Source organism: Poecilia formosa, unplaced genomic scaffold, assembly GCF_000485575.1.
Source record: "Poecilia formosa unplaced genomic scaffold, Poecilia_formosa-5.1.2 Scaffold135, whole genome shotgun sequence".
NCBI lineage: Eukaryota > Metazoa > Chordata > Actinopteri > Cyprinodontiformes > Poeciliidae > Poecilia > Poecilia formosa.
The window spans coordinates 1,279,008-1,291,918 of NW_006800074.1; the positions used below are offsets into that span (position 1 = coordinate 1,279,008).

The 12,911-nt window shown below is 37.2% G+C and overlaps 1 protein-coding gene across 1 annotated transcript; it reads right to left on the reverse strand.

Moving 5' to 3' along the window:
- Positions 1-10,526: 10,526 nt before the first annotated feature.
- On the reverse strand, positions 10,527-11,964 carry LOC103145090 (uncharacterized). The gene is made up of 4 exons (XM_016676480.1): positions 11,644-11,964; positions 11,451-11,555; positions 11,037-11,165; positions 10,527-10,947 (listed from the first exon to the last, which is right to left on the reverse strand). Exons 1-4 carry the CDS (start codon positions 11,957-11,959, stop codon positions 10,661-10,663), a joined length of 837 nt encoding a protein of 278 aa, XP_016531966.1. The 5' UTR covers positions 11,960-11,964; the 3' UTR covers positions 10,527-10,660.
- Positions 11,965-12,911: the final 947 nt, after the last annotated feature.

The window sequence follows — 12,911 nt, forward strand, 5'->3', positions numbered from 1 at the left end:
AAGTTTTTGCAAATAAAAGTGTAAAGGTTTTAAGCTTTTCTGAAACTAAACTTTGAATCAACCTTTGCCAGAATTACTATCATGTTTAATTGTTGGAATGGACAGGCAGGAGGCAGAATCATGTTAAAAGATGAAGTTTAATTTAAAGAAAAAAAAGTCCAAAAATTACAAACAGAAACAAATGTAGGCAGAGAAAATGCAAAAATACAAGCTCACAGCGTAAGTATTAGAGGAAGCAGGAGAGACACAACAGAGGAAAACCAGATAGGAGTGGATAAAAAGAGAGATGTGCTGGTAACATCTGACAGTTAAGTTTAACAATGTAAAATAAAAACAACAGGGGCTAGCTGATTAACATGAACACAGGCAGAAACAAGATTGAAACAAACCACCCATAAATACAAGAAAATGATAAAGAAACTAAGAACTTGGGCAACACAATTTGCAGTGTTAAAAAAAAGATCTGAACTTTTGAGGCTACACGTGCTTCTAAGTTTACTTTTCCCATCTTTGCACATCCAAAGACTGAAAACATGAACCTTGTTGTTTCACAAGCTAAGCTAGAGGAGGTTGTCTGCATATTGAGAGCTTTGACAGGAAGTTGAACCTCCATTCAAGTATCAAATCATTTGCAACCTGTCAAAGATTTTATTCCTGAATGACCCTGCATTTAAAACCATCCGTCTTCCCATCCCAAACCACTAACCCAAGGAGATGAACATTTAGCTAGTGGACTAGTAAGTTCAAGCAGTGTGAATACTTTTACCACGTACTGTATCTATGAAATGTATGCACGATAAGCAATGCTTACTAAGAATTAAAAGAGGCATCACCTCCCATTATGCTATATTTGGAGTCTTGTGTTCACTGACTGACAGAATATTAGGGAACACCTAAATCCCTCTCCACCCCTCTCCGTGAGCACAACATGCCACAGCACAGTCCACAACTGCATGACGATTGCACCTTGAAGAGGAAAAATGCCTTTTGAAATAACAAACGCTCAAAGCCAGCTCATTACTTCAGTGACATTGTTCCTTCCAAGGCAAGCCTGAACTCTTCGTCGTCATACAAAACTCTGCCCATTGCTCACACACAGAAAATTTATTACCTTTGCTCAAATCCACTTAGAGCAGACTGTGTGCATTCCTCTACTTGTTGGCTGAAGCTAGCTCGAGAGGAATGCCGTACGCCAGCTGAGGAGATGTCAGGTATGAAGCCACACCTCCCTCTCTCTTTTTTTTGTTTGACCACAACTAGGTCACTGCTGCTTGATTGCTTTGCGTTTTGAGGACACAAAGTATTTTAAGAAATTAAAACCTCAAGGTTGGGCTGTAGTTTTGTTTTGTATATTGGGGGGGTTGAGGTAATGCTACTATGAGGTACCTCAGTTGCAGTAAAAAAAAAAATAGCTTATATTAAAAAGGCAAGAGATCCATCCATCCAGCCATCCATCCATCTGTAGCTGGGACAATAACAGATGCAGAGCTGTCAGCCACTACAACCCCCATCAGTGCTATCGTGATATGTTAATTAATTAGACGCAATGTCTGTTCATCGTGTTGATGCCATACCTGGAAATATCAAGACCCTGGATGGGACATTTCCTCTAAACCACTGCATCTGAAACCTGAGCCAAACTCAAACTCAAAGTCTAAAAAGTGCTGTATTTTATTTGTTTACATCTCTTCTAAGTCTAAGCTTTGAATTGACCTTTGCCAGAATCACTGTCATGTTTTACTGCTGGAGTGGATCCAGCCACATTTCAACATAAAAACATAATCAAAATATAATCACTTAAAGTTTTACTTTTTACATAACTTTTTTTAAAAAAGTTTGGTCGTTATGTTTTTCGCATCAGAGTTTGTCTAGGTAAATAAAGGGGACAAAAGTCAACAAAATATAGTAAAATGATGGATAAAAATAAGTTCGCTCATTGTAAATGTGGTAAGTCAGGGAAATAATTTATTCATTCAATTTATTCACACCAGTGTACTGTCAACATCTACCACAAATGGGATAAACTTCATAAAAAGTTTTTAAGATATTGGACTCACTTATAATAATTATTTCAGGGTGGAAGTTCACTCAAATGTGTTGCTTTGATTTAAGTTTAAGAGATTCTAGAGGCATCTTTTGTTTGTGATATTACCTAATATTAATATAAATCTGCAGATTAACTTTTTCAACAACAGTTGTGTCTTTTGGGATGCTTGTGAGATAAATCTAAGTAAAAGTACATGACTGAATGACATTAAAATGTACTCTACTCAGCTGTACTTATTTGATTTGAAAAACAAATACATATTTACAGCATTTTGCAAATCTGTTCATAGCCCTTGAACTTTTTTACACTTTGTAACACTGCAGCCAAAATCTCGAGAGTATTTTATGTGAGATAGAGAGGCAAAATAACGTATACTAATGTAGTGGATTTCAAATGGCACATTGTTTTCTTGCTGTTTCCCACAGACCAGCCCCTGGACTCCCATCTCCATCTTTACGGTCTCCACCACCCTTGAACATCTGCTAGATTTGTTGCCCAAATTATCTCTGCAAGATTGTTCAAGTTCAGTCAGTCTAGATGAAAGGTATGTTTGTTTTCCTCTATGTTGTGTGTTACATGTTAGCCAAAAAAAACTATATTTTGATTTCATCAAAACAGATTGCCTCCCCCATCTTCCAAAAGTTTGTTGTGTCCCTTAAATGTTAGTTGGCAAGCTGCCATGACCCATAACTTTTGGCTTCCTTTGGCTTTTTTCAGAAGAAGCTTTAATCTTGCCACTATTCCACAAAGGACAGATTTGTGGATGATTAATACTCATCCTGCCAACATCGGAGGTGCGGATCTCGGTCTTCTTGCTTGGTATTTCAGTTTAGATAAATGGCCATCCCTTAGCAGGTTTGCAGTTGTGCCTTAGGGCGATATAAATTCTCAAATAAAGGATTGAACAGTGCTGCACAGAATGACAACAGAACAACTTAATTTATTCTGGGATGAAATTATACACAGTTTGACTGTGCTTTGTAATTAAACGTTACCTGAAGGCAGTTAGCTGCAGTGGATTTCTTTTAAGGGAGAAAGAGGTAATTAAACTAGATTAAGTTAATTATTTTTTAGGTGTTAAACAAATAACAGCCATGTCACATTTCCCTTCCACTTCACAACGCTTTGCTATTCCTGGTCCAGAAGAATCCACCCAAAATGCAATGAAGTCTGTGGCTATGTGGCTATGATGGGGCAGCATCATAGGTACGAACATTTCTTTTGTCTCTTTGTAAAAAGTGGGCTGCAGAAAAGTGGTAGTTGTTTTCTTGCAGCAAAAATGTCGTGGGTTTGATCTCTGGCCTGGGGTCTTTCTGTACAAACGTGTGCATGTGTGGTTTCTCTGCAGGCACTCTGGCTTCTTCCCACAGTCCAGAACATGACATGTTAGGTTAATTTGTCTCCCTAAATTGTCCTAAAATTGTGTCTCTTTGTTGCCGTGTTAGGGAGTGGCGACCTATCCAGAGTGACCGCCATGTTTATCCTTTCAGAGGAAAGGATTTTATTACACTTATTGTGCTGCGTCTCTATTTCCAGAAGGGAAATTTAATTAACAGTGAATCCAACAAAGTTCTTGTTTATTAATTTTCTAATTTAGAAACAATTTTAAAAAGGTCACAAAAGATCCAACGCTTGAAGCTGGCGCATTTAAAAAAGATGTCTGGGATTGGTCATTTGGATATCCCTGTTAAGGAGCTCCATCTGGGGCAGACCCAAATCACCAGCTGCTCCTGGGCTCACTGCTCTGCTGCTCACTGAGAACTCCAAGCAGCAAACATTGATGAGTTCATGTACAGGAGGAATTCCAGTTGTGAAGCGACAGCTGGTGTTCAGCATATGGTCGCTACAACATGACCTGTGTGCAAATAATATATTTTTTTGAAGTTGTTACCGTAACTATCGACGTTTTTCTACCACTGTTACTGTCATAAGAAAATACACTAAGACACTGATGTATTCATACTGTCATGAATGTTAGCAAAGCAGCCTGGGGTGGAAGAACACACTGAGGATTACATCATATATCCTTGATGCAGAGCTTAAATTAACTCAACAAAATGGTCGTGCCTTGCAGGCTGATGTGTGCATCCTCTTCTTTTTCTTTGGTTGGACCCAGAAAAATGCAAAATATTTGAATAACCTGTAAGAATGCCTCGAAGGACAAAAAAGGAAGGATTTCCTGTCAGTTTGAGCATCAACCTTTATGAATCTTCTTATAATTAAGGTTTCCACTGAAGGATGCAAAGTTTGTATACTGAATACAAATATATGTACATACATGTCTTTGTATGTATATGTATGCACATACTTCCTCGGTACATGACCTAATGTCTATTTTACTTGTGTGTATAAAATCAAAGTTATTAAGACCCAACACAGGACCCGGTGGCACCCCACCATTAATCAGCAAATCAGAGTTATGTTTTCTTTTTATTTGTTCGAACTGGTATCTGTTATTAAGGTAACTGCTGATCCATGTGGTCTTTAAAACAAATTGTTGTTAAATATCACAAGCAAAAATTGTGGTCTTAGCAGGATTAAATATCAGTATGTACAAATAAATAATATCGTCTGAGATTTACTGAAGATTACTTGTGGGGCACCACAAGGCACTGAGCAGAGTTCTATACCTTTTTTAACCATGAGTGACATACATATGCATATTTTTTAAATTAACTCTATCTGCTACTCAGACTCTCTCCTCCTTTTCATCTAATTAATTTGTATAGTCATATTGTGCTATTTTCTGCTAGAAATGATCAATTTACTTTCATTTTTATTTCTTTTTTATTGAGTTTTTGCGGGGAAAGAGTATTGTACAAAATGTTTGTTTTTCTCAGTAGTCTTGAACCAATTATCTGCAAACGCAGCTGTCTTGATTTTTTTTTATCTGTAAGTCTTTTTTTTTTTCCATGATTGCCACATCTAACTGACTTTGAAGTTTTGATTAAAGTCTTCAAGAATAAACAGCAGCAAGACCACAAAGATCTGAATTTTCATCGTGCATCTTTGAAATAATTTTGTGTCATGAGTTCCTGTGGGAACAAGTTTGAAGATAACTAATTCAGGAAGCCCATATTAAAGTCAATGAGGCAGAGTTTAATAAATATACTGAAAACACCGCCCCGAAGGTAAAATTCTGCTGTAAAGAGGAAGCTTCAAACTGCTTGGATGGACTGCCTTGAAAAAGTAAAGAGGACACATTAAAATGCCTCGACAAGAGGAATGTGCTGTTTTTTTTTGTTTTTTGTTTTAATTCATGCACCCAAATAGTTTCACCTAAGAAGCTATTCATTTTTCTCTCAAATAAATCTACTGCACTGACAAAGGTTTTACTTGAACTGAGAAGTTAGACATGCAGCATCGTAACACAATAAACAAATGTTTTCCGGTTCTGGAAGTACAAAGGCTGACTGACACTGTCATGCAGTAGATAGTCATGGTTGCACAGCCGGGATGTGACTTTCAAGAGCCTTTTTGAGGCCACCCAGAACTGCATGTTTCACCAAACAAATATCATCAAGGCAGATAAGCACATAGCCAAAGTAAATCAGATTGTTTTTCATTCTTTTTCAGATGGAAAGTGTATCACAAAAAAGGACTTGTAGCTCCATATAAAACTCACTTCCTCTTTTTATTCAAAATAATGTCCTCAACCTAGCAATCTTTAAATATAATTTCATCAGCGGTACAAACACCAACCATCGGAGCAAAGACATTTTCTTTACTCAACACCCTGATTGTTTAGTAAAGTCTATAAATGATTCTGGAAGTAATTATGTCAAATTTTCCCCACCTTTCAACTGCAGATCTTTAAATGCAATTCAGCAGGTTGCTGCAAAACAGCCTGTAGTTATATATAATTAATATAACTTAATTTAAAATCCAATGTAATGTAATTTAATGCAGAGTAAATCAAGTAATAGTTACATTCAAAAATCAAATTGCACGTTCCAGGTGTCATCAAGTCTTATTGCAAGTTTGGTCTCATTTGTAAGCCTGTTTTAACCACTGCTGCATTTTTTTTATGGAGGTGAATGCAGGAGTGCAGGTCTAGACCAGAGGGTCGAATTCTCCTTGCATTGTAACTTAATTCACTCTGACAACCTCACATGCACACATTAGCCATATTGCATTTCCTTTTTAACTCCTCTTTTAACTAAAACTCACACACACGTTCAACACTGTATCATGTAAAGAGATGAAATCAGTTCCTCTCACAAACAAAACCTTAATTTGACCCTAAATTTGGGCTATAAACTGAAATATTCATTTCGGTGAAATAAACTGACAATAGTGACTGAGGACACTCCTTGAATTTTGATCTCTCCTGCTGAGTTATTTGAATGTGAGTACAATCAGGTGTTTTCATGACTTTGAGCAGATATGCATCTGTAGATTCTGGCCAAAGCGTAGGGCTTCATTTGCACCGAATTGTTGGCTCAGGCTGCCCTCTCTTTGCATACCTGCGCTTGTGCATGATTCTGCATGCATGCATGAATGCAAAGGTCTTTGGGTTTTTCTTGCTCGCAACTTTTATGTACCAGAAAGCTTGGGTTACAAAGCAAAAGGCACACTGATGATGCGTTTTGTTGCACACATGCTGTCTCTCATTTCCACTGAACAAGTTTAGAAAGAAGTGCAGTAAAATTCACACTGGTCACTTAACATTTTCGTGGCATGGTTTTGATTTAATGTTGTCTCCTGCTCATCTGTGATTGACCAAAATACATAAAACAGATGAGACTTCTCTTTTAAAATCTGGCTGAAAGAAATGCACGTTTGGTCTTTGCTTGCCTTGGGCACTGTTGCCTGCACCAAACATGTTTTTTTTTTTTTTTTGCAGAGAAGGAAGAAGAGTGATAGCACCTACTGGGGGCTTCAATATGTTTACAACTATAACACAAAACATTGTCTGGCATAACTCCTGAGTCTTTCATGACAGTGAATTTTTAGTTTGAGGCATCATAAATGCAAATGCTGATATAGAAAGATGAAGCCAAGAGGAGCTAAAATTGAATTTGTCCTGTGGAAATAAGTAAGCATAGTTTTAACAAATCTCAGTAACAACCCATATGATCCAAAAATACAAATAATGTATATATTTTATGCAATTAAGGGAAAATCTATTGTAATATTTGCTAAAGACTGACGTTCTTTATTACTTTCAAGCACCTGGTTGTGGCTTGTTTAGGATGATAGGATGTTCTTTGCAATTGAGGACTGGAACTCAGTGGATTCTCACTGAAGCATTTAGAAGTTTAGAAATGTGTCTGTAACCATCAGTACACTTTGCAAATACAAGTTTGTGAAGGTTTTGAGAGATGCTTCCTTTTATTTATCAGTGACTCCCGATCAGGTCTCCTTCAAAAGGATTTTATCTCAAGGGATTTTCTGGTAAAATAATGGTTTGCTATACCATTGTCATGAGAAACCTGTTTATAGGATGTTAATTAGGACTAAACCAGCTGACAATAAGGTGCATTGATAGGGATCAAGATGGCTTACCAAATATGGACAGACTGCAGCTGGTCACCTCTTTTTCTGCATGTTCTCGGTGCATTGTAAATTCTCTTTGTTACACAAAACTTATTTATGTCCTCATCTCTTTATTTAATTTCTTATCAAGTATGAATTATTTGAGTTGTTAATGGCATTTTGTGTAAATTGCCTTTCAGTAGTTCCATTAGAGATACATTTACTGAGAAAATGCTGTTTGACATGTCGGATACTTTCTCCCCCACTGAACTTCACAATGGCTTTATTGTCATTGTCTTAAATCACCCCGTAATTAGTTATTCTTTATTCAGATCCAATACTAATCTCTCGAGAGGCGTATTCTTCTTCCCAGAACTGACTTTTTAAGCCTATAATGAATCTGTCCTTTAATTTCAAAGTCAGAGAAGGCGCTGTCATTCCCTTGTTATGTGTTTCTGTGTGTATGAACACATACATACAAGTATAGACACGAATGTAGACTGTAAACTTTCACCGTTTTTTTTTCTACTATATTTCACTGTTTTGACAGTTTTTCTGTGTTTTTCCTCCCTGTGTATCCAGCGAAATCCTGACCTACCAAGACGACGTCCCACAAACGCTGTAAGTGATTCTCTCTAAAGCCCTTTCTCATGAATTCAGCCCTGACCAAAACATTCACAGTTCAGCAGATCCTCATGCAAAAGCCGTAAGTGAGACAGAAAAGGCACGCAGCATTCCCGGCACAATCACAAGTCTAATGAGCCTTCACACCTTAAGCTTCCCCAGAGAGATGTGCAAAAAAAAAATAAAAAAAAATCCAAATGAAAGACTATCTTAATGAAACAATGACTAAGGTTTTCAAATGGGGAAATCCCTCCCTCATTAAAGACTTTTAGCCAAGATCCATTGCATTCATCAATTTCTAAATTGCGCCTAAACAAAGGAATTTCCCGAGATAGCACGCATAATTAATTAAAATACTGTGCGCATGGGAATTTTTCAACTTAATATCTTGTGTTTTGTGTGTGTGTGTGTGTGTGTGTGTGTGTGTGCTGTCAGAACTGTGGGAATGATACTAAGTTTTAAACGAGGAAGAAGCTCAGATGAAAAAGCTAGAAAAGCTCCTTCGGCTTAGCCTTAACCTTAATAGTGGCACTGCGGGGACACCTAACATAGAATTAAATGCAATTATGAAAAAATGTTTCCAACCAAAGAGGTACCTGTGAGAGGGAAACCAGAGAGGCTGTGTTCTTCACACAGCCCCAGGTGCCTAGAGGATATGGCAGTCCTTTTCATATTGGCAGCTGTTTGATCAGACTGTGCTCTTGTGCTGTACCGTAGCTTCAGGTCTGAGCTAAACACCTCATCAGATTCAAAGGAGACACTTTGTCTCCAATGCACTCCGGGCTCTTTCCATAAACACACCTGAATGATTCCTTTGAGCCCGCTTGCTTGATTCTGGCCTATATTTTACTTTTAGAAGGCGGAAGGTGTCCCACAGAATTGGAGTTGGAGTGTTAGTCTAGTGTCACGACGACTTGTAGGGAAGGCGTAAGAAATTGTGCCATGTTATAGTTTGCAGATTGATTGTGAGAGATAATCTGTTCGGCGAGCAGCAGAACAGGGACTGAATTCCCCACAGACGCTGGCTGTGAAAAGAGACTTACCTCTGTGTTGATCATGGTTATCAGCCATATACGAGATGGCTGATAACAGAGGTGTGGCGCTCTCCAAGTGTGTGCGTGTAAGTGTGTGTACGTTTGCATGCACTTGTGCGATCTGAGTGACTGCACAACAAAGAGTCTGAATGGATTTAGTCAAAGCTCAAACGCTGATGCAGCTGCATTCCCGGAGGTTTATGATGTGAAACACCAAAGGAAAGGAAACAATGATCGCATTCATGAGATGTCATTTTCTCCCACTTTTATCTCTGGAATTTGTTGAGTATTTTACCTCTTTTACACAATGTAATGTGATCAAAACTGTATTTTGTTGTTCGTTTTGGCAAATGGAAGTTACCGCTGCAGAGGATTCAGATTTACAGCCTTGCTGATCAAATATAGTGAAAAAATAAATAAATAAAACGTTCATCTCAATCGCCAATGTCATGAGAAAGGTTCTGCACAACATCTGAAGAGGCAACATCCATGTATATATATATATATATATGGCTAAGAATTTAGGCCCACCCCCCAATACATTGAGGCTGGCAGACACAGATTCATGCACAGCATTTTAATTGGATGAAGGTTTGACAGATTCTTCTGTTCTGTTCCATGTCCTGTTCATCCTCCTTGTTCTTTGCTCTTTTTCAAGACCTGTAAGTTTTCTTTTCTTTTTTCATTAAAGCTTCAGTGTTCGTTTTCAAGTGGCTGTCTGTCCGTCTGGCAAAAATAACATTAATAGGAATTATTTCATTATTACCAGAAATATTGTCCTTTCTTTCTTTCTTTCTTTCTTTCTTTCTTTCTTTCTTTCTTTCTTTCTTTCTTTCTTTCTTTCTTTCTTTCTTAAAACCAGAGATAAAAGCTTTCGTATTTAAAAGGAATAATACAACACACTTAAAGTTTGATTATGCCAACTCAGTTGTTTTCAGTTCTCAACTAAGGAAAGCATTTCCAGAGGATGAAAGCCTTGTGTTATTGTTTTGTGTGAGGTTCTAAAAACAATCAGTCTGATCCAGCTACAAAAACTCAAAAAAATTATCTTGACAGGACATCAGCCTCATGATGACATCATGTTTTGTGTCTTTTACAGGAAGAGCGAAATGTTTTGACCCCTCTAGGAAGAAAAAAATCCTCTTTCGGACATTGTGAAAGGATCTATTTTATGGGAGCTTGTGACATGAAGTGTTTGCTTAATTATGGTAATACATTTCAAACATACCTCACTCAAACTACCCAAAAAGTAAATAAAATTGAAAGTTATCTGCATGAAGAATAACATAAAAGAGGTTGTAGAACCTTTATTAGGTCAAAGGAGTCATGAAAAAGTCAGAGTATTACATGCAGAAATGTTACAAAATTTGATCTTTAATTTTGTCTTTGTCTGCACCAACAAGCTCTTACAAGTGTACTTGGTGTTGCTGTGTCATAATATGATAGAAGTTTATGAAATACAAAAAAATATTAACAGCTACAAGGAAAAGAGAAGAAATCCACCAAAGGTTGTTCTGTGATACTGGTCATCCCAGGCATTCCCCGCTAATTGCAAAGCAACAAGATCTCCAACCTCCAACTTCAACACAACTCCATTGGACACATTGTCCTCAGGATCTGTGGTTGTTGTGTGTCGGTCCCCTGATAAAACTATGGGATCATTATTCTTCACTATTCTTATTACCATGCTCCACTCAGTACTGAGTGCAATATGAGCGGTGAATCTGAAGTAATAGACTCCTCTTACTGGTGCAGTAAAGAAACCTGAAAAAAAGATCAAGAAGTATTTTGAAACTTAAGAGAAGAAACAAGTCACTTTTTCTTAAAGTAAAAGAAAAATCTAAAAGGTTTACCTGTGATTGGGTTATAGTGGTTTCCAGTGTTAGTAATCACATTTCTGAACACCATGGTGGTATAGTCATCGTAAAATGTGTTTCCTTCACCAGTTACCAGTAGAGAAGTGGAAAAAGCCACTTTGCTCACTGCAACAAAGTTTGTGAAAATATCAGTTAGTATCATATAATTAATGTTTCAAAAGTTGAAGCAATAGTAAATAAGCACAATAATCTTTCTAAAAGTTTAAATCTAATCTGAAAACCAAACACCTCAGATTTTTGCTATATTGCCATTTTGAGCATAACTGAAAAATTTTTTTGAATTCACGTTTTAATGTACTAACAAAAATATTGTGTTGACAAAAACAATTCTATTTTTACTATGAAACAAAAACATAACTAAGAACACAAATATTTCGTGTCAAAAATTACCTTCATATTTCTCCTGCAGCTCTTCTACATGAGCTACGTTCACCAATAGCCTGTCCTGTACGATGCTGAGTTTTTGTTGAGTCATTGAAAGCTCAGCAGATTCAGCTGAAGTGATAAAAAAAAATGTAATTGTAAATATTCACAATTCACAGATTTTACATTAAAGATCCTTCAACCAAGGTTCAGTAGATACCTTCTCCCTCCATCTGCATGTCTTCAACCAGGGTCTCTACTGCAGTCAGCCTGTCCTTCATCAGACTGTCATTTTCTGCCAGTTTTGCTGACAGTAGCCTCAACTCTACTGCTTGCACTTCCACCAAATCTCGCAGGTTTCTCAGCTCCTCCCAGATGTCTAGCTGAAGCTCCAGCTCTTCCTTATTTTTCTCTGATCTGGACATCTGACTCTCAGGCTGATCTTCTCCACTCATAACGCTGTTACTGCTGTGTTCTTGTGCCCTGTGCAGATTACAGAGCAACAAGATGAAGAAGAAGGTTAAAAAGGCTCTCATGATAAACTTGTTTACTAGCTTTCTGCATGTGCGATGTGGAAATTGGGGTATTTATATAGGTTACGGTCAAATACGTCAGGAGGATGCTGATTTATCAGCACTGTGAAAAAGCACACCTGCAGGTTAGTTTGGTGTGCCAAGTAGAAGAGGATTAACCATCACACAAATAATGTAATCCTGGAGGAGCAGAGTGCCTTGCAAAAACTTTTTAAAATTTTGTCACATTAAAACAAACATGGTTAAATTTTATTTCAAGATTAATCACAAAACCTGCAGGTAAGTTTGCAGCCGCTCAAAATCAACATTTACAGCATAGTTGCACAATTTCATCCTGCATGGGAGTCATGGAAAAAGTTGTGGCTTTCCAGAAGGAGAATTTGACCCAGTTCACAGAGGTAAAGGCTTTTCTGTTTGGAATATCATGTTCTACTCAGATGGGGAAATGATAAAGTTGTTTGGCCACAGAAACAGCCAGCATGTTGGTGGTAACTCTGTTATTTTAAAATATATTATTTAATAAAAAAAAAAAAAAAAAAAAAAAAAAAAAACCTCAAATCTAACCTCTTTCACATATTTATCACAAAATTATTTTAAAGTAAACTCTGTTGGGTTAACCCTGGAGGTGAGCCATAAAAATATTAGACTTTGCTCCTTTAGAAAAACAGTTTTTTTTAGTTCACTTCAAAAATTGATATAAATGTATAAACCCTGAAAGAGAACTTTTTCTTGTCCTAATTTCAAAGCAGCTCCAAACAAAGAAACTTAACCAAAAAAAAAAAAAAAAAAAATCTTGAATCAAACAGTGAAATAGTCCAGTTGGCTGGTTGGTGAGCCTTATCTGTATCAGACATCTCTGTACATCAAGCAGGTACAAACAGTTCGTCGAGTCTGTTTTGTAAAATGACTCCCATCCCATGGAGTTTCAGGTTCTTCTCACCAGGCCAATGTTTCT

Coding starts and splice junctions, on each gene's coding strand:
- LOC103145090 (XM_016676480.1), bottom strand. CDS start 11,959: ATGAGAGCCTTTTTAACCTTCTTCTTCATCTTGTTGCTCTGTAATCTG. Junction 11,556..11,643: donor CATGCAGATGGAGGGAGAAG/GTATCTACTGAA, acceptor TTATCACTTCAG/CTGAATCTGCTGAGCTTTCA. Junction 11,166..11,450: donor GCTGCAGGAGAAATATGAAG/GTAATTTTTGAC, acceptor ACTTTGTTGCAG/TGAGCAAAGTGGCTTTTTCC.